At 48.3% G+C, this 26,214-nt stretch overlaps 1 protein-coding gene across 1 annotated transcript; it reads left to right on the forward strand.

Annotated features, from left to right (window-relative positions):
* The first annotated feature begins 12,005 nt into the window (after positions 1 to 12,005).
* ANKK1 (ankyrin repeat and kinase domain containing 1) lies at positions 12,006 to 23,669 on the forward strand. The gene is made up of 8 exons (XM_039888138.1): positions 12,006 to 12,202; positions 17,388 to 17,682; positions 18,826 to 18,977; positions 19,226 to 19,275; positions 19,867 to 20,022; positions 20,682 to 20,800; positions 21,435 to 21,471; positions 22,366 to 23,669. Exons 1-8 carry the CDS (start codon positions 12,006 to 12,008, stop codon positions 23,667 to 23,669), a joined length of 2,310 nt encoding a protein of 769 aa, XP_039744072.1.
* The last annotated feature ends 2,545 nt before the right edge of the window (positions 23,670 to 26,214 follow it).

The following is a 26,214-nucleotide window of genomic DNA, read 5'->3' on the forward strand; positions in this document are numbered from 1 at the left end:
TCTGGAGCTGGGTTGCAAGGAGGTGATCCGTGGAAGCATGGCAGTCTGCCTCATGTGCCAATTCAGCTCAGCCTGAGCATCACTCCCCTCGTCACTTGTCTGTCTTCAACTTCACATTTGTGCTTTTAATCTTCAGCAGCTCCATCTGCTCATTTAGATCCCCTTGAGCCACACGTCCACCCAGACACACACGCACATGCAGCCTCCATCTCTCTGCTGCCAAGAGATGGATTTCCACATAAAAATGGGTAAGTTCACGTACAATGAGGATTTAAACTAGATCAAAAGCATGGCAAGATAATGAGAAATATTGGAACAGGCGGTGAGGACAACGGCTTTTAAAATATCTAAGCTGAAAATATTTCAGGGACCATTTAATCCGGTATCTGTTTTATTGGAATCCATCTGATGTCATTTGCTAAATACAATTCACAGCTCAAAAACGTGTAGGCCACATGCACCCCCCCCCTTTTTACAAATAAGGAAATCAGGACTCTGAAAGGCCAGGTGAGCTGTCCTCTGTGTGGCAGAACTCTCTGAACCAAAAAGGGCTGGGACTCAAGGCAGTCGCTGGGAAACGGTAAGTGCAGTGGCCGGACTGCAGGCAGCTATGCCGATGCCTGGGCTCAAAGCCGGACCCCACCTCTTACATCACTGAGCCTCGTAATTGCCTTGTCTATAAAAGGTGGGGGTGGGAAGTATAATATCTACTTCATGGGTTTGTCATAAGGATTAAATGAGATGCTTTCTGTAAAGCTCTCGGCATCCTTCTGGGCACACAGTAGCCCTCAGGAAATGCTAACCACCATTGTTGTCATTATACTAGAGTCCGTTGCTTCTATAGATGCCCCTGCCTAGCCATCTATGTGTGCTCTTTCCCAGAGTTCTTAAATATGAGGATTTTTGTCAGGATTGAAAGAGTCTGACTTTACCAGAAGGTGTAGGATAGAGAAACGGGCTTCTAAGTTCGATGATATCCAGAATGTAGACCGGCTGGCAGAAGTGGAGGGCTGGGTTGCTGAGGATGGCCGGTGGTAGTCCAGGTTGGGGCAGGGGGCGTGCACAGAAAAGAATGAAGGATTGAGATGTGCATTCAATGGAATTAGACTTTGCTGAACTCTGCACTACATCATCAATATGGGGTGGGAAGGAATAAGTAAAAGACAGGCACCCGATTAGGTTAACTTGCATGACTGTAACAGCTTCCTCGCAGATCTTCCTGTCTCACTCCAGCTTCTAAGCCATGCTGCACTGAAGCCAAAATAATCCTCTTCGATTCCACTTTCATTGTGTCGCTCTCCTTCTCAGGCACCTTCTCACAACCGCCAACACGATAAACGGCACACTCCTCTGCTGGTGTGTGTGCACGTGGGTGTACGCATGTGCACGTGTGTGTGGGTGTGCGTGATATAGATGGGTAAAGGGGTAATAAGATCACAGAGCTTTTATAATTTCTGAAATTTTGCTGATAAAGCACTCACATTATCTTAAACTACTGGAAGAATTATATACATTTCTTGTGCTGGGTATGAATAAGAGCCATGACTCATAAGTTTTAGGTATAATTTAAAATAAGTATATCTATTATTACCCCACAAATATTAATAAAACTACAGACGGTGTTTGCACATTCGCATCCAGTGTGATCTTACTGAGCCTTAAAGTCAGCTTGGTTTTAGGGTCTGGTTCTGGTCCCCACTTAAGCTAGCCAGTCTTCAGTATCGACACTGGGTCCCCTGTCTTTGTGGTTCATGTGGCACTCCAGCACCTCGTGGAAGCCAGAGGCCTATTTGTTAAAGGGCGGCTCCCCGCCAAGTTCTCTTTTCTCTTAGGCTCACTCCCATCCTCCTGCTCCTTCTCCTGCTGTCCCACCGCTTCTCCCTCCCTCTCTTGAAATCCTACACATCTTCAAAGCCCTGACACGACAAGCGTGGCTGGTGCCTTTTATTAAATACTTACTAGATTTCAGATCCTACCTAATGAGGCGGGTACTGTTATTATTTTCCGTTTACAGATGAGGAAACTGAGGCACGAAGGAATGAAGCAACTGTATGAAGATCTGCAGTGAGTCCATCCAGGCACTCATGCGCTTGGCATGAAGCCTGCCTCATCCCACACTATTCGTCCTTTCTCTGACATCCTACTGTGGTGTGTGCTGTACTTTTTAATACGTCATTTATTTATTTTTTCTCTACAACTAGAATTTAAATTCCAGTAGGAGGACCTGGAAGATTTCTTCCGTGAGAAACCTTATAGACAATAAAAAGAGAATAAGGCATATACGGAAGGTGTTTAATGACATTACTCTAAGGACACGTCCTTTGGAAGGGCACATCCTTGAGTTTGTGCTTGGTCATGTCCTCAAGATCATTACTGGTAGGTAAGTCACCAGTAATAATAGTGGTTTCCCTCTTGGTTATGGCATCATCTCATCTGGCTCCCAAGCCGCCGAGTCCTCTGCTCCTCAAAGAAGTGCGTGGCTACTATCACGATTCTCTTTCATGATATCGAGAGGACATGGAACGGGAGGCCAAGGGGTCTCATTCAAAGTCCCACCCAGACATCCTGGTGTTTTAGGCACAGCCCTCTGCCTTACAGTCTGTTTCCTGTGGCAAGATAATAATAGCCTCACACAGAAAATTTCTTTTAAACTGCTTCAAAGGGCTTTTATGTCACTGTTCTCATTTCATGTGCACAATACCCCTGTCAGGCAGGTATTATTATTCCCCATCTGAGATTCAATGTCTTGTCCAAAATTTCTCGAAGAAATCTCGGCTGAGCCGGGACCAGAATCCAGCCTTCCCCTGAATCCCACTGCCCACTGCCCAGCCCTGTGTCGCCTGTCATTAACACTCCGGCCCAAACCGCAGCTTGGTGAAGTAGCCAGTTCTTCTCACTTGGCTCCCTGAGCGTGGAGGGGAAAATGAAACTCTAACCCCTTTAAGGTTTTATCGGAAAGCCTTGCTAATCCATCAACAGTCTGTTAGATAACAGCTAAATCTCCCCCACTGCAAAGGATTACCTTCCCATCTGATCAGCAAGACACATTAAAGGAGGCATGGGATGGTGGTAAGTGTGAGGAGGCCAGGTCACTTTCTCTGTGAAAATGGAGGTGCTCAGATTTCCAGATACTGCTCTCCTGCCTCAGATGGGGGGAGGGGGGAGCCCAGGGTCTGTCCTTATATCAAGCAGCTCCTCGAGAGCCAAGGTCCTGACAAGCTCCTCATTCGTTAAAGTTAAATAAATATTTATTAAGTACCTACTGCTGCCAAGCACTGTGTTACAAAGTATAAAATGACTTTGGACGAAAGGTATAATATTTCTGTCATAATAGTAGCAGGGCATTATCAGGGCGAAAAAAAAATCAGACACTAGCAAAACCTCCCCTTGGAGCTAATGTGGTCTTGGCCTCTGATCCATGTACCACACATCAGGGATTCAAGGAATGTGCACTGAAGGCCAAGGTCCTCCAAACCCTGGCCCTTGGATTATGGGGGGGTTATCACTCCAAAGTCCAGATATGCAGGGTGCCTGGTGCCCTGCAAGCAAATGGAGGCATTTAGAAGTCTTCAGACTCCCGTCAGTGTGCTGCCGGTATCACAGCAGTTTATAAACAGAGGGATCATGTCTGATGAAACAGAGCCTCTCCTATGTAGTCTTTACTTCCACTGAACTCAGCTGTGACTTTTTCTTCCAAGGGCAGTTTGGAAGTACACCAGGAGAACTCTGGTCTACCCTATTTGTCCAATCAGCAGAAGCAGTGACATCCTCGGAGTACCGATGCATAACCTCCGACAATCGAAGTTAGACCTGGTCATTTAGATGTTTGTTGGGTCCACTCTACTCCATTAAAGTGCTAAGTATAGGGTCCCTAGTCCTGGGTGGACCACCTATGTCTGAGGCTCTGGATCATTAAAAAAGCAATAAAGAAACATGTGCCTTTGGCATGGCGGGTGGGAGTGGGGGTGCTCCTCAAACTAGTGTTAAAAGAAATTCAGATCAGGAACTGAAACAGGAATGGCGTTTTTTGAAATAAGGACTTTCCAAATAGCTGGGCTGTGTGCTGCTGTAACTGGAGTCAATGAGAAAAGAGAATCACTATCTGCGGGGATTGGTAGAGAAATGTCATTTGTTCAGCAACAGGAGACTAGATGAGGTGGCCCCAGTGGGTTCTTCCTGAAGGCACTCTTCAACCAGCATGGACCAAGAGCCAGAGTCCCAGCTCTGCGCTCAATAGTTTTATTGACCCCGGACTGATTGGCTCACTTCTCTGGGTCTGGGCCTTTGGCTTCTATTTCCTTGTAGACTGGACAATTAGTTTTTGCTTACCCAGGACCCACTTCCCCTGTTCTGGTAATGCCACCTCAATTTTTCTTAGGGAACTATGCCTCCTCCATACTTAGACCACACAATGCAGGTACAGCAATTCTAACCCTAGTTCCCGAGACAAGAATGGAATCCAGGACCTGCCAATCACGGCATTGCACGTCACTTTTATAATAGTGATTGGTGCAGAGATGGTCATGTGACCTGAAGAGTGCCAATCAGAGCTCAGCCCAGATTTGTGCCAGAGCAAAGGAGAGAAGCTCTTTTTTCACTGAGGTGGCTCAGAGGATAGGACATAAGTTTGGAGCTGTGTGGGTGAAGCCCTTGAGGAGGGCTTCAATGAGAATGGAGTCAAACTAGAGAAAAGCAGGATCAAGAGATAAAGTTAAGGAGAGCCCTGACATCATTGAGCCTCCAGCTCCCGTTGTGCCCAAGGATATCACTGGGCTTCCAGTTATGTGAGATGTCACTTTCCCCTCCTTTCCCAATTTGGAAAGAAGACATGGCAGAAATGGCATGGGTTGTGGGTAGGGAGGGAAGATGGAGGGAAATGAATGAAACTCAGTACCAAAAGAGCTAACAATACCCCTCACCTATTCCTCTTGTCCCTTTTATCTTGCTTAAGTTCTACTTACCCTGTAAGTGTTAGTTTAAATGTTGTATTCCTGCCCTATGCCCCCCAGCTCCTTTCTTTCCACAACATAATATCCTAATAGGTACATGTCATTCTAACATACTACATAATTTACTTAATAGGATATATTATTTATTGTTTACACTCCACATCTCTTCCCGCCAAAATGTGAACTTCAGGATTTTTGTTGGTTTTGATCACTGACATGACCAAGTACCTAAAAGAGTGCTGACACATAATAGATGCTTGGCAAACATTTGTTGCTTAAATGATTAAAATTTAGCAGGGGACAGCATTAGGGAACTTTCACCAGTGCCAGCCAGGGGTAGAGTCTGGTTATTCACCCACTTTAAACTCTCCATGCTCCCTCAACCCCCCAGTGGTGGTAATGGTTTGGGCTAAAATACTACGGCTTCCATCTAAGTGCCCACTATGTGCCAGTCATTGAGATAAGTGCTGAGCACACACATAAGACAATCTCTTCTTTCAAGGTGTGCCTGGTCAAGATAGAAGGAATAAACACAGAGATCATGTATCAGTGGGCCTCGTGCAGTGTTTGTAATACAGAGATAGGGCCTCTAGTCCAGCAAGGAACGCAGGAGTCAGTGACAACTTCCTAGAAGGGGTGCTCTCTCAGCACAGTCCCTTTCTCAATTTGGAAGGCAGACATGGCGGAAATGGGCATGAGTTGTGTGTAGGGAGAGAAGATATGAGGAAATGAATGAAACTCAACTAAACCAAAGCCTGGAACAGGAAAAAGTATTCTGATTACCGCCTTCACTTTTTTTTTTTTTTTGATCTGGACTGACCTGAAGACAGCTCCATTCTCTGCCACCAGACCAGATTCTCCTTCACAGGCCAGTAAAGGGGGGGTCTTTTTCTCTTGAGTTTCATAGCAAAAAGAAAAAAATCATGGCCCCCTTTGGTTCCCTGTTCCCACATCATTCAATGCCATCATGTGGAAACATACATAGGCTCTTGTCCTGGTTTCCAGGAAAAGCCAACTCTTGCACTCCATGCCCACCACCACTGTATACCTGGAAAGGGGACAATGCTTCAGTTCTCATCCTCAATAACTCCCCTCCTTCACTCCAAACTGCCTCAGATTCAGTGTTCCCAGGACCAACCATCACTCCTTCCTCTTTGAGGTCATCTCTGAGTAACTCCTTCAGGAGAGAGTAGATAACTCAGAGCTGGAAGAAATCTAAAGGGTTCTCTTCTCCTGGCCCAAAACTCCATCTGCTTGAGACCCTATGTGCCAGGTTTCCACACTCAGATGCAAATTTACCAGCACATACTAGCTCTTACTGGTAGGAAGAGTTTTTGACAGTCCAGGGACACTGTGTCTTCTTTCCAGTAAAAAAGGCAGAAACAAAGAGACATTTCTACTGGCAGCTGAGAGACATTTCTAAAGGCAGCTGAGAAAGCTGCCTTTTAGTGCTTAAGTCCTTCGCTGGTCCCAGTTCTTCTTGGCTCACATCTATCCTGGAAGGGCCCAGAGGAAGGGGGAAGCTGACCTGGCCCCAGATACACAGCCCTGACCATTCTCAAAGTTGACATCTGGGGAGTATTTTCCCACCAGGGTCCTCCTAAAAGAAATCACATGGTATTTCTTTACACTCCCTTCCTGACTCATTTTTAAATTAAAAGAGATCATATTTACATTCACAGTCCTTTTTAGCTCCCGGAGAAGGTACTGACCATGACTTCTTGGATCCAGTGATGAGCTCTAAGCCTGAAGAAGCCATGTAAGACTGAGGTTCTCTAAAGCCTTGCCACGGTCAAGCATTTCTTCTAAGCTGCTCGAGGTAACAAAATTCTTGGCACATTTGGTTCTTATTTTTATATGGACCTGACCCAAGATCACAAGCATCCAAGTCCACAAAGAACCTGTGGTTATAATTTTGACAATGAGAACTTTCTTTCCCGAAACACAGGGCTTCTGTTTCTGGCTTCTTGACACTTAAGATCATTTTTATCAAAAGCCCTTCAAAGGGGAGTCTGGTGTTCCATACTGGGGGGAGAAAATCAAAATCCCATCAAATCCAGAAATGCACTTCCTCCGTTCTTGGTTTGCTCCATTCTCACTCCTGCTTCCTTATACCACCTTGACTCTGAGAGGGGCTATTTTTCTGAAGCATTCAGGAACAAGTCCATCTGTCTGGGTAGAAACAAACCTATCAGACCTGTATGCCAGGCACTCACCATCTGAGTACATCAGACTAGCAGCAGGGTCCATGGGGACATCCTGTGGCCCCAGGGGAGCCATTCCCAGTGTCCCCCACTTTGCAGCTCAGCCCACATCTATATGCCTGCACATCTCAACTGCCAGCACACAATCCCATGGGCCTCGGTGAGGTATGCCAAATAGATAGAGCCCAGAAATGACTCTGAGAATGGCAATTTGGTCTTTTTTTCTGGCTTTCTCTGAAGGATTATTTCAAATTTGGTTAATCAGACGTAATTCAGGTGTTATCAATAGGTGTCAGCTTATCTGACCAAAGCACCCTGTTTAGAGTATGGAGTCTTGGAGGAAACTAGTTGTCATCATCCCACCATCCTCTCCTACCTCAGACACTTCATCACAGTGGCCTTTTCTCTCCCTCCTTAGGGTTTCTCTGTGTTCACAAGGGGCCAGGCAGCCTCCTCAAGGCTAACATGCTACGTGTTAGATTATTCCCTTCCTCCTGTTATGGAAAGATTTTGCTTCTGAAAATGTAATACTGACTGGAAATAACAAAAACGAGAAGAAGGAGGAGGAAAGGGAGGAGGCGGCGAAGGAAAAGAAGATGAGAAGAAAATTAGAGGAGGAAGAAAACATGCCTTAGAAAAAACTTTGTTTGAGATAATTACAGATAAACATGTAATTGTAAGAAGTAATGCAGAGATCCCTATACCCTTCGCCTAGTTCCCCCAATGGTAACATCTTATCTAAGTACAGTACAATATCACAGTCAGAAAATTGGTGGTGATACAATGTGTGGACCTTATTCAGATTTCACCAGTTTTACACGCACTCGTTTCTGTGTGTGTTTAGTTCTATGCAGTTTTATCACATGTGTAAATACACGTCACGATCACCAGTGTCTAGACAGAACAGTTTCGTCGCGAGGACTCCTTTTATAGCCACACCCACCTCCCCCAACCTCTGACAAGCACTAATCTGTTTTCCATCTCTATGAACTTGTCATTTCAAGAATGTTATATAAATGGAGACAATATAATTCCCTAGAGATTCATCCCACTTGTTACGTGTATCGATAGTTCATTTCTTTTTTATTGCCGAGTAGTGTTTCATAGGATACACATAAGCACACCACAATTTGTTTAACCATTCACCTGTTGAAGGACATCTAAGTTGTTTCCAGATTTTAGTTATGACAAATAAAGTTGCTGTGAACATCAAAATTAAGTTAAGTTAAGTGAACACAGGTTTTCATTTCTCTAGGACAGATGCTGAAGAGTGCGGTCTCTGGATTGCATGGTAATCACATGTTTAGTTTTATAAGAACTGCCAAACGGTTTTCTGGAGTGGCTGTATTATTTTACATTCCCATCAGCAATACATGAGTAAGCCGGTTTCCTTGCATCCTCACCAGCACTGGGTGTTGTCACTATTTTTTTTTTCCTAGCCATTTTGGTATGTGTATAGCAATATCTCACTGTAATTTCAACTTGCATCTCCTTAATGGCTATTGCTATTTAACATCTTTTCATGCATTTATCTGCCAGCCGTATATCCTCTTCAATGGAATGTCTGTTCATGTCTTTGCTAACTGTATAGTTTTTCTTTTTTACCATTGATTTGGCAAGTCCTTTATATATTCTAGAAAATTAGCGCTTTGTCAAATATGTGGTTTGCAAATATTTTCTCTCCATCTGTAGCTTGACTTTTCACCCTTTTCACAAGATCTTTCACAGAGTGAACATTTTAAATTTTGAGTCAGTCACATTTATCAAATTTTCCTTTTATGGATTGTGCTTTCATCATTAAGCCTAAGAACTTTGTCCTAAACACTAGGTCCAGAAGATGTTCTTCCATTTTTTACTTAAAAGTTTTATAGTTTAACATTTTACATTTAAGTTCATGATTCATTTGAGTTAATTTTTGGATAATGTGTAAGGTTTAGGTTGGTTCATTTTTTTTGTTTATGTGTGTTCACTTAGGTGTATTTTTAAAGGTTAATCCTTGCAGCAACCTTTTGAAATTGCTATTATATTATCATCCCGTTTTACAGATGCAGAAATCCAGAGAGATTTGGTGATGTGACCCAGGCCCAATGGCTGATAAGTGGTAGGGAAAAAGCCCAGGCTTGAATGCATATCTAACTGAGTCACTTAAGCTCTGCTCCTACTGCCTCATGTCGTCTCTTTCTCTCTAGGAGAGTCTTGCTTCCTGGGCAGATGATCCAGTTTCCTGCACACATTCCTTCCTCTTGACCAACCTTGCCCTTGCCGTACCACACAGGCTACCAGAGCCTGGAGCCTGCCAGAACTTGTCCATGTGTCCTGTGTCATGTTTGCAGGGTGGAGAATGGGGGCAGATTGGGAAATTTTCCTGTACACAAAAAGCTTGTTATTCTGGGTTTGGAGAAAGGCTCACATTGGGTTTCAGCATCTTCCAGAGTATTGCAGAACTGCTTTACCAGCACACTGCTTTGGGATGGCAGCTCAAAAACTCTAGGCTCCCCTAAAATAACCACACACACACACGCCCCACCACCACCACCACCACAACACAATACATTTATTAAGTCCTAGTCCAGAAAATTTCCATCCCTGAGCTGCCAAAAAATGCATTGATAGAGGTCAATAGGAAGGACTCGGAGCATCTTGGGGCAAAATTTCCATGCCTATAACATGCTTCTTGCTTCTTCTGGTGGATTTGGGTCATGGTCAGACTATACCCACCTCATTCATTCCCATTCAGTCATACCATTCCCATTCATTCATAATCTATTCCCAGCCACGAAGAGGAGTGGCATTGAAGGTGGAGCTTTCTTCTCCAACTCTCTCCTCTCTACTCATTAGCTGTGGACATTTCAGCCAGGCAGGACTTGGGAACTTCTGCACTCAGACCACTGGAAAGAAATCAGCAGCTTCTAGGCTGACTTTGCTCTTTCTCGACTCACTAAGCATCATTCCACTTATTAATGAGAGATCTAGGAGTTCTTTGCCTCTGTGACCTTACACTCTGGAAGATCCCCTCCCACTACTATTCCAGAGCTTATCCAAAGACAACGAGGCTTTTGTCCTGGTCTAATTAGGAGAGAGAGAGGGAGTAGAATGAGCCTGGTCTAATGACTCCAGTTGCTATAGGTATGTGAATATATCTATTTTGCCAGATTCTTCAGAAGCCTCAAGGTTGCTTGAACTCACAGCTTGTCTGTTTCAACAGCTGGGCCCACGGTAACACCCTTGGGTCCTGACTGTTCCTCAACCCCCACCATTGTAAAGTTCACCTTCTCAATTTCCATGCTCACCCACCCAGCAGATCTCCTGATCTCCCTGACAATAATCTTCCAAGCTTCTCTGGGGTGCAGACTTGTCAGGGTGAGACTTGTCAGGGCAGGCTGGGCTGCTCCAGGAGCAATATTTTATTGTGCCATGCCTTGCTCCAGCCAAAGCAAACTGGAGGCCTCTCTCTGACACTGTCTTTGGGTTATGTCTTCTGCTTTGGATTCAGGTTCCCTCATTCCACCCTCTTTCAGGGAGCAATATTCTATTCCCCCTCTTTCCCCTATATTCTTGAAAGGCTACCTTTGCTCTTCCAATGCCTAACCCTTTGCATAGGAACCAAATAGACCTGGGTTTGAATCTCAACTACCACTTACTAGCTATATAGTCATTCACTACGTACTGTTTTCAAGCCCATTTCCCCCATCTGTAAATAGGAAGATTTTGATCTCATAACATCACTGTGGATTTAAATAAGATCACATCTGTAAAGTATGTACAGTAGGCAAAGTGGCTACTGATTCTGAGACAAAGTTAATGCTCAGAAGTTGCTGTCATTGGTCCCTTTGACAACTGTCTCCGGGTCAGTCTTCTGTCCTTATTCTGCTTGCCAGAATTTATCCTAGAGATGAAATGTAAATTGTTATGGAAATAGCAAATTCTCCAGCTTCCACCTGGAGTCTGCTCAACTATCACACCCACACTGTTGCCTGGGAGTCTGGTAGGAGTCATACTCTGGCTGTCCCCTGAGCCTCATCTCTGATCCCTGGCAACAAGCCACCCCAACAAGCCAAGAAGTCCACCTCCTCCACAGTCAACCCCAGACCAGACACAGATCCCTCTGAGGTTGGGGCTGAAAGCAAGGCCAGGAATGAAAGCCTCCTGCAGATAGGCACCCAGCCTCTCAGCCCACTGTTACCGCTGACACCTTCTTGGTGATCTTTAGCACACCAAGACTGGCTGACAAAAAAAATGAACAAAACCCAACAACAACAACAAAGGAGGCATTAAGCCAGTGAGGCCAACAGATTCAGACCAGAAAATTCCTATTGCAACTTTTTTACTCCGCTGGATGGGGTGGTGGGGATAGGACCCCACACTCAACCTGGGGGAGGACTCCTAGTAGGGTCCTAAACTCTTCATAAACCCTCTGCAAGCAAAAATTGCATCAATAAATAAATCGAATTCCGCTTAGAGCTGGGTCTAAATCAAATGAGGACAGCTTCTCTGCCAGACTCTTGCTTCCAGCTTCAGGACATCTACTCCCAGCATCACTCCTAACTAGCTCAAGAGGTGAACAGGGGAGAAAAATCACAGGCTGAGACGGAGAAAAGATGCTGCGGCTGGAAGAGGGCCTTCTGGGGCTCCTTCAGAGAAACATACCCTCTTCCCAGGCGGGAGTCCCCCATCGCTGCCCCGAGCCTCAGGGCTCAGGTTCGGGCTTTCCCCGCCCTTGCAGGGCAGGCTCGGCAACTCCTAGCGCGGAAAGAGGGAGGGCCGGCTCTCCTCCCCATCTCCACCTTCCTGGGACCCGAGCAGCAGAAAGCGGCCACTCCGGGAGTGCGTGCGCAGGGCTTGGAGGGGCCGGATGCCGCGCGACCCCATGGCCGGGGGCGTGGAACAGCGGCTGGGCAGCCTCACTGTCTTCACCTGCGACGACTTCGAGGGCGACTGGCGCCGAGTCGCCAACGGCGGATTCGGCCAGGTGTTTCAGGCGCGGCACAAGCGTTGGCGGACCGAGTATGCCATCAAATGCTCCCCCTGCCTCCTGCCAGACGCCACCAGGTATCTGCCCGCCCCGCCGCCCCTCTCCTTTTACAGAGGAAAAGCTGAGGGCAGGGAGCTCCCGAGGGAGGGGCCGTCGAGGTTGAGGCTGAGGATTGTCCAGTAACCTGAGCTCCCCAGCCACAGCATTTCTGTTTCTATGCCTGAAATACAGTCGGCACACCATAAGGGTTTGTGGGATCCACAGAGGTCACAGGTGAGTAGGAACTAACTTCCAAGGGCCTTTGTCCCAGCCAACTTCCCCAACTGGTCCTGCCTTTTTCTTTCCAGCACCGCCTTCCCTCTGGGCGGCAGGGTGGTGATGACTGCTCTTGGTGGCTCTTTGCCACCCTCATACTCACCCCTAAACTCTCAAGGCAAGCAGGGCTGAGGTGGTTGAGAAGCTGTGGCACTTGGCCCAGTGATGTTCACTGACCTATGGGAACCACCATCTCCTTTCCCATGACCATTTGAGGTGGCCCCTTCCTAGGCTGTGCAGGCTGGAGGAGTCTTGGGGGATGGAGACGGCCCAGCCTGCTGGCCTGAGATCCTGTCCAGGCTTCTTGCTGGCTCTCACATAGGTCCTGCTTGAAGGTCAAGCCTGGAATGCTGCAATCTCTGGCACTGTTTTTGTCTCTGACTCATCCTCCACCATCATCATGTGTACCCCTTTCTTACTGTTTTCGACCATCTCTGCCTTCCTTTTGAGATATTCTTCAGTCTCATCCTCACCAGATTTGCTGGTACTGGCTGTGTACTTGCCCCCTGTGCAGCCATGAAGGAGACATTTGGGATGTAAAGTCTGAGCATGATAACCATGTCCTCCTCACAAGGCTTCTGGGACTTCAACTTGAGAGTCTGGGAAGGAGCATCTCCTACTAGCATCTTATTTGGATGTTTTTTGTCATGTTCTCTGAGGATACTACGCAAGCTCCCAAGACACAGCCTCATGTCCCCCATGCTCAAGCCAGTCCCTTCTCTAATTCCCAGATTGCCACCTGATTCATGAATAAGGGCAAAGTGAGATAGCCTCAGACTCACTCACCTTCCTCCCTCAACATTCTCCTTTTGCTTTGGAGTAGAGACAGATTGACAAGACTGTTAGACATTTACAATAACTTCTGCCACTTTCCCTTCCTAAGTCCTGGGGACTCCCTGGGTGGAAAGGGCTGAGGGATGTAATGGTAATTAATGCCTGCCATGTGTGGAGTACTATTCTAGGAGTTTTACATGTATTACTTCACTGGATCCTCCTTCCATCTCTTCATTCATTCATCTACTTGACAAATGTTTATTGTCCGTCTACTTTGTGTCAGGCACTGTGCTAGACCCTGAGGTATAACAATAAATGCAACAGATATAACCCTGTTCTCCTGGAGGTTACAGCCTGCTGGGGGGCGGGCGGGGGGGAGACATAATCAGCTAATCCCACATATAAATGTGTGTTACTGTGAAAAGTATTACGAGAAAGGAAAGATTTATGGTTTTACAAGAGCTTATTAATAGAGCTTGACCAAGATCAGAAAAGGTGTTCTTGAGGAAATTACACTTGAGCTGAAATGTGAAAGATGAGTATGAGTTAAGTAGGTCAAAAGGAGAAAACTTTCCTGGAAGAGGCAAGAGAATGTGTAAAGGGCTTATGGCAGGAGGGGTATACCAAGTAAAGAATGGAAAAAAGGCTGGTGTAGCAGAATTTTAGAGAGAGGGAGCAATGGAAAACTCTGAGGGGTTCACAACCAGATGAGGGGGGCTGGTGATAGGGAGAAATTGGTTAGAATTGCACTGTGGAGAACGGATGGGAAGGGTAGAGTGAATGCTGGTCCTGTTACTCAGTACTTAGGAGGTAAGAATCCACTCACCTTGGTGCTGGATTGGTTATGAGGGTCATGATGAGGAGGTGAGTGTCGAGGTTAACTTGATGTCTGGCTTGCCCAAATGATCCAGGGTCCACTAGAATATCTATTCCGTGAGAGCAGAGTCTGTATCTGTTTTGTTCACTGCTTTAGTCCTAGTGCCTGGCACATAAGTGGTGCTCAGTAAATATTTGTTGAATGATATTGTTGACAATTAATAAATGGAATATGAAAAGAGGCCCAGATGAAGATCATGAGTTAAGTTTTGTACATGTTGAGAAGAATTGTCAAATAGACTTCAGATTAAAGGACTGAGCTAACGACATTAAAATTTGTGAGTCATTTGTTATATGTAATTGAAGCTAGGGCATGGATAACATTCATGTGAACAAAACAAAGTCTCTAAGCATCAAGTGAACAAAAAAAAGTCTCTCCCTTCATGGAGTTTATAATCTAATGAAGAAACATAATAAATAAGTAAGTAGGTAAATAAGTAAGTAAGTAAATAAATAAATATTTTTTTCTATGATGCTTACAACCACCTGATATACTCTTGATTAAAATACCTAAGGAGAGTTGGGTATTCTGATCTTCCAAGAACACATTTGACCTGAGAATATTAATTTGTTGTTCATCTGTGTACGAGTAGATAAGGAATTCCAGAGTTGGAGTAGGGTTACTATTGTACATAGATTCTAAATCCTTACTAATTAGGTATCATTTGTGTAGAGATTGGAAGCACAGGAGGAGCAAGCGATGTGGCTCTTGGGGAGGAGTGTTCTAGGCAGAGAGAACAGAAAGTGCAAAGGTCCTGGGCTAGGAACACACTTGACGTGGTAGAAGAGTGGCAAGAGGCCAATTTGGCAGGAACAGAGTTGGGGAGGGAGTGTTTAGTAGGAGATGAGGTCAGGGAGCTGTGCCCGGGGACAGATCATGTAGGGCTTTGTAGGCCATTGTAAGAACTTTGGTTTTTACTGTGACACAGGAGACACTGGAGGGTCCTTAACAGAGCAGTGACATGCTCTGACTGACATTTTACAAGTATCACTCTGGCTGCTGGGTTAAGAATAGATGGTGGAGAGGAAGGGAGAGTAGCAGAGAGGCCGATGAGAAAGCTTGGGCCAAGGTGCCAGTGGATAGAGGTATTGAGAAATGGTCAGATTCTTGCTATATTTTAAAGATAGAACTGACAGGATGTGCTGAGGGACAAGCTGTGGGGAGAAGAGGCAGAGAGAATTCAAGGATGACCTCAAGACCTTTGAGGACTAGAAAGGTGGAGTCCCCATTGATTCAGATGAGGAAGGCCGGGGAGAAGCAGGTTTTAGGGGAGAATCAGGAATTCAGCTTTAGACACATCGAGTGTCAAATACCTGAGTGGAGATGCTGAGATGGCCTAGAGATAGAGTATTTAGACTGAGAAGATGGATGGAGAGGGCCTGCATAGAAGCGACAGGATAGAAGCCTACAAAGGACACAGAGAAGAAATGACCTGAAAGAAAGAGAGAGATCCTGGAGAATGCTGGCACATAGCTGCAGTGAGTAAGTATTTTGAGAAAAAAAGGAGTGAGAGATCTGACCCGTAAACTGAGAACTGAAAATTTTTCATAAGCTAGAACAACGTGGGGGTTGTTGGTAACCTTAGCAACAGCTGCTCAGTGAAGTACCGAGACCAGAAACCAGATGAAAGGGGGTGGTGGGAGATGAGGAAAAGAGAGAGACAACAGGCATAGCAAATGTTTCCAAAAAGTCTGGGTGTCAAGTGGAATTATGCAATTACTGTTGGTCCCATTTTACAGTTAGGAAACTGAGGCCCAGAGAAGTTACTTACCCAAGGTTATGCAGAGAAAGAGGTGAAACTGGGATCTGAAATCAGGACAAAACTCCTTCGGATCCCTTTCTTTTTCTTTTTTTCCACTTCATGACAGATGTCTCAGTTCCTGTCAACTCAAAAGGACATGAGGAGACGGATAAAAAATATCGCAGAGGTGGAAGGGAGCTCTCTGGAACAATAGAGAAGGAGAGAAGAGAACCTAGACTAGCCAACCCGCCCAGATGCGAGGGAGAGCAGGTGACTTTTCCTGGAGGCCCGAAGTGTCTGGCTGGCTTCCCAGGGAGGCCCCTGTGAGCACATTTCCAGCAGCCTCTCGCTGCAGTGCCAACACAGCTTTGCAAATACTGTGCTTTTAAAAATGTCATTTCTCCTTAATCTTCATCCCCACAGTCCCCAAACAATCTGTAACAATTTGCATATTTACTGTTCCGTGGGCACATACGGTGAAGAGAGCCAGAGGGTTTGCAAATGCTTATTTTTCAAGGCCTTCCCTTAAGTCTTGACTTTTGTTCAATTCAACAAAGATGTATTGTGCCTCGCATGGTAATGTGCTGTGGGGGTAACAAGATGAATAATTATAGTTCATCCATAAAGTGGAATACCATGCAACTATTAACAGTCCTTGCTTAAGGAGAAAAACAGTGTAAGGAAGTGCTCAGGCTACACTAAGAGGGAAAAACAGATCATAAAACAGCCCACACTCCCACTCCGTGTGATGGAAAGGGAGGGGAGGAAGGAGTGAACGGGAGGGAGAAAGGGAGACAGATACTTTGGATACGTATAGTAAAATAATATACTAAAATGTTAACAGAGGTCAGCTCTGGAAGATTAGATTACTGACGATTTAATTTTCTTCTTCATAGCTCTCTGTATTCCCTAGGTTTTCTATGAGGTATATGTATTATTTTCATAATCAAATGACAATAAGTGATATTTTAAAACAGAAGCAGGAAGCATAATATCGGTCATCTAGGGCGGAAGTCACCAACCTTTTTGGCACCAAGGACCGGTGCTCCTATGAGAATCTGATGCCTGATGAGGCAGTGATGCTAGCGCTGGGGAGCGGCTGCAAATACAGATAAAGCTTCACTCGCTCCCCTGCCGTTCACCTCATGCTGTGCAGCCCGGTTCCTAACAGGCCATGAACCAGTACCGGTCCATGGCCAGGGGGTCGGGGACCCCTGCTCTGCCATCTACTGGGAGAGATAAACATATAGACAAGCAGCCAGAAAAAATGGCAGGCTTTTTGTGTCCACTTTATGGAATGGACTTGCTCTTAAACTTGCAAACTTTTTTACCTCCTGTCTCGTTGCTGCTGGCCATCTGGACCCTAATCTGTATGTACATCCTGCTGGGCATCCTTTCATGTCTCTCTTTCCTCCTCTATGACCTCACAAGCTCCCAAGGCTTCCCTGGGTCTCCACAGCCTGGCATGGAGCCTAGTTAGTGTGTTCTGCTAGTTGCTCTTGTAATTAATGGGTCACCTCCTTCCGCCTCTCACTCTCACCCGCCCCTTCCATAGCTCCGATGTGAATTGCCTTATTGAAGAAGCAACCAAAATGGAGAAAATCAAATTTCAGCACATTGTATCCATCTACGGGGTGTGCAAGCAGCCCTTGGGCATTGTGATGGAGTTCATGGCCAATGGCTCCCTGGAGAAGATGCTGCCCACCCACAGCCTCAGCTGGCAGCTCAAGTTCCGCATCATCCATGAGACCAGCCTGGCCATGAACTTCCTCCATAGCATTAAGCCACCTTTGCTCCACCTGGACCTCAAGCCAGGCAACATCCTCCTGGACAGCAACATGCATGTCAAGGTAAAGTCCCTGGTCAACTTCTCTGCCCATTTTTTACTTTGGAGTCTCCCCCAGATGAGCATCATTATCAACCTGCCTCACTGGCCTGTCAAGAGTTTTAAGCAGCTCCCTTCATGGACAAATACCGAAGGCAAGGATCACCTACCTCAAACAGAGGTAGATGAACAATGAAATTTGACTCTCAAAGCTGGGTATCAGGATGCCTGCAATAAGCCTCTTTGAACCTCGGTCTTTCATTTCTAATGCAGGTGGATTAATCCCTACCCCTCCCATCCTTTGCTTCCGTTGAGGATGTGCATAAATGAAATGATCCCTAAGAAATGTCATGATGGCCATTTTTTCAGTTCCCAAAACATGCCACACTCTTATTCTGTCCCAGGACTTCTGCATGTTCTGTTCTCGCTGCCAGGAACAGTGATCTCCCATACTCTCTTTATCTACTCATCTTTCAGCTCTCGACATAAATATTACCTCCTCAGGGAGGTTTTCCCTGATCCACCTCACAGGCCCCTGTTGTATACCCTTGTACCCCTGTCTCTTTATATCGTTAACCCCAATTATAAGTATACAGTCTCATGTGAAACTTTCGATAGTAACTATACCCCTCATCTGAATAACACTTGGGACAGTAATGGGTGTGGGAGAGTCTCATCTTTTCTATCTTCTGCCTGGTTCTCAGTACCTAGCCTTGTTGGCATTTAGTGAATGGTCAGTTGGTATATGAATGAATCAATGGACAGAAGCCAAGAGCAGATAAATATCTATGGTGTAAATACTTCAGGGCCCGTGGAAGTGGGATGAGCAGAAGTTCACCAAAGACAGTAATTTTATCCTTAGTCCCTCTGGATGAAGGCAACACCTACCAAGTACTTACTATGTGCCAAGCATTAATCTAAGTGCTTTTTGCATATTTACTCTTTTAATAATGCTCATAATAGCGTTATGAGTTAAGTACTCATTATTTCAGTTCTATAGATGAGGAAACTGAGACTCTGAGAGATAAGTAACTTGTCCAAGGTCAAGAGTTAGGAGAAAGCCCATGCTCTTAACCGCTACCCTGTACTAGAAAGGGGTGGGAAACCAAGGCAGTTTTCTGGAGGCAAGACTCTGTTGCCCCTGTCCCCGCCTCTCGCTTCCTCCCAGATTTCAGACTTTGGCCTTTCCAAGTGGATGGAACAGTCAACCCGGATGCAATACATCGAGAGGTCGGCTCTGCGGGGCACCCTCAGCTACATCCCCCCTGAGATGTTCCTGGAGAGTAACAAGGCCCCAGGACCCAAATATGATGTGTATAGGTGAGAGGGAGGCAGGCTGGGTTCCGTCTGTCCCCATACCTGGGAGGTAGCTCGTTGTCACCACCCTGCCTGGACCCCATGGCTCAAAGGACAGGGATGAGGTCTGGCCCCTCCCTGCCCCCATGGGAGGGGGAGGTATAGAGGGCCCTCTGGCTGGAGAGGCTTTGCCTGAGATTGTGTAGTCCATGGGGTCCCCCTGACCGGGTTACCAAGAAAGTCACTCAGGGAGCACTTTCCCCTGTCTGCAGCTTCGGGATTGTCATCTGGGAGATCCTCACACAGAAGAAACCATATTCAGGTAGCAGACAGCGGTGGGACCCTCAGATGGGGTCCTGAAAGGGGCTGTGGGAAAGCTAAGGGCTCATAGGGGCAGGACAAGTGGCAGGTTTGTCTTCTCTTCAGGGGTTCCCATCCACATCCACACCCTCCTCCCTTTCTCCCCTGCTTTCTGGAGCTCGCTTTACAGTAAAAGGCAGGGCAGATGTCAGCCCAGACTTTCTGGCTCTAACTCCTCTGCTTTCAATGAGCTATTTTCTGTCTCTCCCTTGCTCACCCCTGCCACTGAGAATGCCAGGTGCATGGACTGTCAGGAAACTGGGACAACCCAACAAAGTTGAAAGTCATGTGCATAACAAGGCCCATTGGTCAGCCCTGCTATCTTTGGACAGCAAAGGCCTGCAGGGTGGGGTCCTATCTGGTCTTGCCCTCGGAGGCAGCTGGAACTGGGCCAGAGACTCAGTTGCTCAAATTAGAACCTCAGGAAAGCCTGCAATTTAGCTGTTCGTTCACTATGCATTTATGGAGCCCCCGCACTGGATCCTCAGAGCCACACCTCCTGGCCAGCCCCTCTGCCCTCCTCCCCCGACACAGCCTGCTCTTCCTCTCACAGGCCTCAACATGATGGCCATCATCATCCGAGTGGGTACAGGCATGAGGCCCTCCCTGCAGTCTGTCTCTGATGAGTGGCCAGGCGAAGCCCAGCAGATGGTGGACCTGATGAGGCGCTGTTGGGACCAGGACCCCAATAAAAGGCCCTGCTTTCCAGGTTCTCATCCAACCTGACCTGCCCAGGGACCAAGGAGCAGAGTGGGGCCCGGGTGTGAAGCGGGCAGGAGAGAAGATGGCAGAAACCCTAGCCACTCCTGAGGGCTCTGCAGAGAGAAGCCCTCATGGCACTGGGGCAGGATCTGCGCCACTGTGTTGGCAGGGACAGCTGAGGACTGTGGTGGTCTGGAGTCTGGAGGCCGATGTGCGCCCCTGTGGGAGGGGAGCAGGAGCCCTCATTGTCGGAAGGCAGCTGGGCCCGGCTCTGCTGCTTCTGAGCTCTCAGTTACTGCATTGCCCTCGCTTGTGAAAAGGTCTCAGTCTGAGATCACAGGCACGGATGGACCTTGGGGGTACACATTCTTTTAGGGACTGTGAAGACATGTATAGTATAAGTGTGAGCATCTTAGAGATCACCTAGTCTTTCCTCTCATTTTTATGGAGCGGGACTGACCTTCGGAGGCTCAGTGACTTGCCAAATGTGGTCCTGCTTAGCCAAGGCTGGGACCTACCTTTCCTGCCTCCTGGTGCACATGTATGGATGTGCGTGAGCCCTGGAATAGACTTTGGGGTAGGGGGACACAGGAAATGTAGGATACCTAAAATGGGGAAGAGGCCAGCCTGTTGCTTCTTTTCCCCTCTCTCTCCTTCATGGAGCAGACATCACAATCGAGACAGACATGCTGCTGTCCCTGCTCCAGAGTCCTGTGGCAGACCCTGAAAGTGAAGCCGTGGCCAGGAAGGTGTCCTACAAGCCATCCCTGCACCGGCCTCAGGAGGTGAGTGCAGCACTGGGCATGGTCTCCGGCAGGCAGTGGGGATGCGTGCATAGGTGTGGCCTTCACAAGGCCATCTGGCTGAGGGGGCAAGAGAGAACTGAAAGCCAGCCCACACTCTGCTGGCCAAGGTAGCACCCCTGGTGGCATCTTTTCTTAATTTTCACAAAAGTGCCCTAAGGGCTAGTGGTGGCTGTGGCTAGGCCCTTGAGAAGGACATGCCTTCTCATAAATATGTGGGATGAAGCAGAGCTCCATCTTGCAAAGGGAGACCTTAGCTTTTCCAGGCTTTCAAACCGGGGGCATCAGCACCATCATCCTGCTGTCCTGTGAGAACCAGCCATGGGTTAGTGTGGGGCTTCCAGCTGAATTCACAGAGCCATCCCCCGCTTTCCACGTGGCCCAAGGGGAAGTCAAGGCCCTGGGCCACCTCTTTCTGGCAGTCTTCCCTGCTCAGCATTTTTCTCTAGACATAGCTGGTGGTAGGGATGGCACAGGAGAGGGTGTTCGAGGACAGGGTGGGATATGAGTCCTAACAGGGATGGAAAGTACTGGAGAAAGGGAAGAAGTGGAGGACGGCACGGACCAGAACTGCCCCACTGGTTCACCTCCGCGTCTTCTGGTTCTCCATCCCTAGGTCAGTGACAAGGTCAACCAGGAGCTAACAGACAGCGGTGAGTCCAGAGTGCCACAGTTGGAACCAGATAGTCACAGCGGAGAAGGAAGTATAATCAAACCATACCCTTTCCCCAGACCCCCCAACCCACCTCCTCAGACCTGTCACAATCAGGAGTTGTTGTGTTCCTTTGCTGGCACCCGGCTTCATGTTCCAGAGATGCTCATGGTCTTCTGCTTCCTCTTCATGTCTATGCTCCTTTAAGGCCAGTCCCCTCCCTTTCTTGCCCAGGAGGTAGAGCATTGGTTTATACCTGACCGCACATCAGAATTACTTGTGAAATGAAAAAAAAATACTGATGCAGGGCCCACCCTAGACTAATTAAATCAGAATCTCTGGGGTTTTGGCCTAGCAGTGATTTTTGTGGTTTATTTATTTGTTTGTTTTAGCAATTGTTGCTTTTAACTCTAATAAGCCACTGGGTAGAGCAGGAGGAAGTGGGTCCTAATGGCCTCAGGAGGATTCAGGTCATTAGAGCTCTTCCACAAATTTATTTTCAGCTTACTTTCACTTACTTTGTGCCAAATACTCCTCTGAAAGTTCCTACCTGCATGATTTGCCCTCTCAGTGGTACAGTGAGGTGGGCATTGTTTGTGTCCCCTTTACGGATTGGGACCTGGAGGCTCAAGAGACAGAGTTGGCTAAAGTCACATGATGCTAAGGGATGGGTCAGGATTTGAACCAAGGTCTCTTTCTGCCTCATCCTTATGGAAAGAATGGCCAGACTCAGTTCTCTGGGACAGGGTAGCCTGCCTAGAGATCTGGGATTATCAGGAAAGACACTTCTATAGTTTCTGTTCCTGGATGGTACTTATAGGATGTAGAGGGATGGCTGACACAACCTCTAGATGGGTCAGAGGTCCTTTTTTCAACCCCATCTCTCTCCCAGCAGACTCAGGAGACTACTTGAAGCGGGTTCTGCAGCTCTCAGACAGTGAGAGCCTGGTCCCAAGCGATGAGGAGCTGCATGTCTACGAGAACAAGGTCACTCCCCTTCACTTCCTGGTGGCACAGGGCAGCGTGGAGCAGGTGAGGTTGCTGCTGGCCCATGAGGTCGATGTGGACTGCCAAACAGCCTGTGGCTACACGCCCCTCCTCATTGCCGCCCAGGACCAGCAGCCCGACCTCTGTGCCCTGCTTCTGGAGCACGGCGCTGACGCCAACCTGGCAGACGAGGACGGCTGGGCCCCACTGCACTTTGCAGCCCAAAATGGGGACGACCGCACCGCCCGCCTGCTCCTGGACCATGGGGCCCACGTGGATGCCCAGGAGCACGAGGCATGGACCCCGCTCCACCTGGCTGCACAGAACAACTTTGAGAATGTGGCACGGCTTCTGGTCTCCCGTCAAGCTGACCCCAACTTGCGTGAGGCCGAAGGCAAGACCCCTCTCCATGTGGCCGCCTATTTTGGCCATGTCAGCTTAGTCAAGCTGCTGATAGGCCAGGGGGCAGAGTTAGATGCTCAGCAGAGAAACCTGAGGACACCCCTGCACCTGGCGGTGGAGCGAGGCAAAGTGAGGGCCATCCAACACCTGCTGAAAAGTGGGGCAGCTCCCGATGCCCTTGACCAGAATGGCTACAGCCCTCTGCACACCGCAGCTGCCTGGGGCAGATATCTTATCTGCAAGATGCTGCTCAGGTATGGGGCTAGCCTTGAGCTGCCGACCCAGCAGGGTTGGACACCGCTGCATCTAGCAGCCTACAAGGGCCACCTGGAGATCATCCGCCTGCTGGCTGAGAGCCACGCAGACTTAGGGGCTCCTGGAGGCAAGAACTGGACCCCTCTGCACCTGGCTGCCCGCCATGGGGAGGAGGTGGTGGTGGCAGCACTTCTGCAATGTGGAGCTGACCCCAATGCTGCAGAGCAGTCAGGCTGGACACCCCTCCACTTAGCGGTCCAGAGGGGTGCCTTCCTGAGCGTCATCAACCTCTTGGAGCACCGTGCAGATGTCCATGTCCGCAACAAGGTGGGCTGGACACCTGCCCACCTGGCAGCCCTCAAGGGCAACATGGCCATCCTCAAAGTGCTGGTCAAAGCAGGTGCCCAGCTGGATATCCAGGATGGAATGGGCTGTACACCCCTGCAGCTGGCCCTCCGGAGCCAAAAGGAGAGCATTGTCACCTTCCTAGAGGGCAAGGAGACTTCACTGACCATTCTGGGCAGTACTGAGCCTGGAGACCAGACAGAAGTGTAGACAGCCTAGGGTCTCTATACCGTAAGGAAGAGGGGTTGGTGGAAGTGAAGCTGAGCTTCTGGCAGGGCCCCTTTTCTATACCTGCCACCCGCCCCTCCAACCTTGAGAGGAAACAGGAACCTGGTCCTTTGGGTGATGGAGGGACGGGGAGAGGTACACTGAAGTAGCTGGGGAAAGCCCCTTGGAGAGCTCCTTTGAGCACCTCTTCCTGTGTCTCTGGCAGACCCCTGGCCTCCTCCTCCCCCTATACCTGGACTCAGGCTCCAAAGTAAATGGCCTCTTCATTCTCGAGACTTCTGCCACCTTTTACCACTTGCCCTTGAGCTCACAGGGGCCCTCACATCTTAGGAACCCTCTCTGAAGACAGAGGAAGGCATAAAAGAGACAGAAGTGCTCCCTCCCAGTTCAGGTCTATGTGACTTGGCCCCTTACCTGGTGAAGGCCAGGAGACCAGACATCCATGCTTTGTACAAAGGACAGGAGCTAAAAGTCCAGAGGAAATTCTGCTTATCATTGAAAGCCCCAGGCAGCCCCTTGTTGCTACACTGATCACACCTTCCTGGCGGCCCTAGTCCCGGAGCCTGGGTCTGTCACACAGTCTCTTGGAGGTGAAGGAAGGGTGTGCTCCAGCTGCCCATTAGCGATCCTATGTGGGACACTATGTCCCTGGTCTCCCTGCTGCACCCTTCACTGTGTCCAGTTATAGGGCCAGGTTCAAACCCCGAAGTCAATAAAGCTTTCTATCTGTGTCTCCCCTTTAGAGATGGACTAGCCTGTGGAACAAGGTTGCATATAGGGGCCAGTAGTGTTAGTATGGGGGATGTGTGTGTGTGTCTGTGTGTGTGCGCTCACGCGCTGTGTAACGTGTGTGAATTCACACAAAGGGAGGAGGCAGCAGACTGAGGCGGGCAGTAGGAGCGGGTGGTGAGGGTGAGGAAGAGGTTGTCTGGGCTCCGTGTGGAGCTCACAGGGCGAGGCCTGTCCTCTCCAGCAGTGGCTCAGGCCACCCATCGGCTGGCCTGTCCTGGCCTGTCTTGCTGGTTGTACGGCAGGTTGAGACAGGGCTGTGGCTGCTCACACTAATCTTGTGTGACCCGGCCGTGGCCCAGCAACACCTGTTTCCTCTCTGGCTCTGGCAGGGTTGGCAGCCATTGCAAGGGGGTGGACCAGGACTGCAGCTGGGAGCAAGATGGATAACTGCAGGGTCCTATCCTGTTTCTCTCTGCCTTTCCACACTGCTGGAGCGGCCCCTCCGACTCAAAGATGTTTTGTCATTGTCAGAGAAAAGGAATCTTCTGCCCCAACTAATGGCCATCTCCAACTCCCAGCCAGCTGACAGGCCCGCCTTTATGTGTCACTCTCCTGGGTTGGGCATGGGACACCAGTCAGCAGCCTCATATCAGTGTGGGATGAAAGAGGCAGAACAGAGGACACATGTTGCCCCATGTACATGCCGAGTGCATGAGTCCTTTTTAGCAAAGCTGGCAGCCTTGTGTCTCTCATCCTGTGATCTCTGGACTATGGTGCCAGCCTCGTGGGCCCTGGACACTTCACCTCACCATGTCACAGCCTGTGGCCACCACAGAGAGCTCTGAGAACACCACAGAGAGCTCTGAGAACAGCACTGAGCTGGGTCATGCCCTAGGATAGCAACTATAAATCAAACTTGCATATTATAATCTCCTGGGTGACGTGTGTGTGTGTGTGTGTGTGTGTGTGTGTGTGTGTGTGTGTGTGTGTTGGGAAGGAGGGGCTTATTAAATACCAGGCCCTACCCTTGACCAATTAAACAGGCACCTCCAGGGTAGCAACCTGGTGTTAGCCGATGTTAGCTGGAGAGCAGCCAGGGCTGAGAACAACCACCAGGGGGCATGCGGTAGTGTCTCTCCGTGCCCTTCCTTAGCGTAGCCCTGGAGACAGTCACTGGCCAGCAACCCTGGGCGGTGGCCTTTTTCATTCCTGGTTGGATGAGTGGAGATGCCTGAGGACTGTGGCACAGCAGACTGTCTCATCCTTCTACTTCCTGCGAGCAGTCTAGCCCATTCTCCTTTTTCTCCCTGAAACTAAGCCTTAGGCAAGACTTGTGGTTAAAAATGCTCCTGGGAGTTTTGTCTCTCTCAGAGCATGTTGGAACAGAAGAGGGAAGGGGAGGCGGCACAGTGCTGTTTGCTTTTTGCATCCTGAGGTCTGAGTCTGGCTGCAAGTCTAAGATTCTGCACTAGCCAGAGAAGGAGGGTGGGCTATGTGCCTATAGCCAGGTGAGCTCAGGTCAACCCATGGGAATGGTCAAGAGTGAACCTCAGGGAACACTGCCATCTGGCTTATTCTATTGGAAAGAGTTTGAGGAAAGACCTTGAAGAAAAGAGTTAGAAAAGATAAATGATCCTTTTGCACCGATTGTCCTATAAATGGCAGGGATCCCATGGAGAGGCGGACAGGACTAGCCCCAGGAATCACTTCAACTCTGAGGATCCCAGAGTCCAGGCTGAGATCCTAAGACCCCCTGCTTCCTTCCTTCCTTCCTTCCTTCCTTCCTTCCTTCCTT

Source organism: Pteropus medius, unplaced genomic scaffold, assembly GCF_902729225.1.
Source record: "Pteropus medius unplaced genomic scaffold, Ma_sr-lr_union100, whole genome shotgun sequence".
Classification (NCBI taxonomy): domain Eukaryota; kingdom Metazoa; phylum Chordata; class Mammalia; order Chiroptera; family Pteropodidae; genus Pteropus; species Pteropus medius.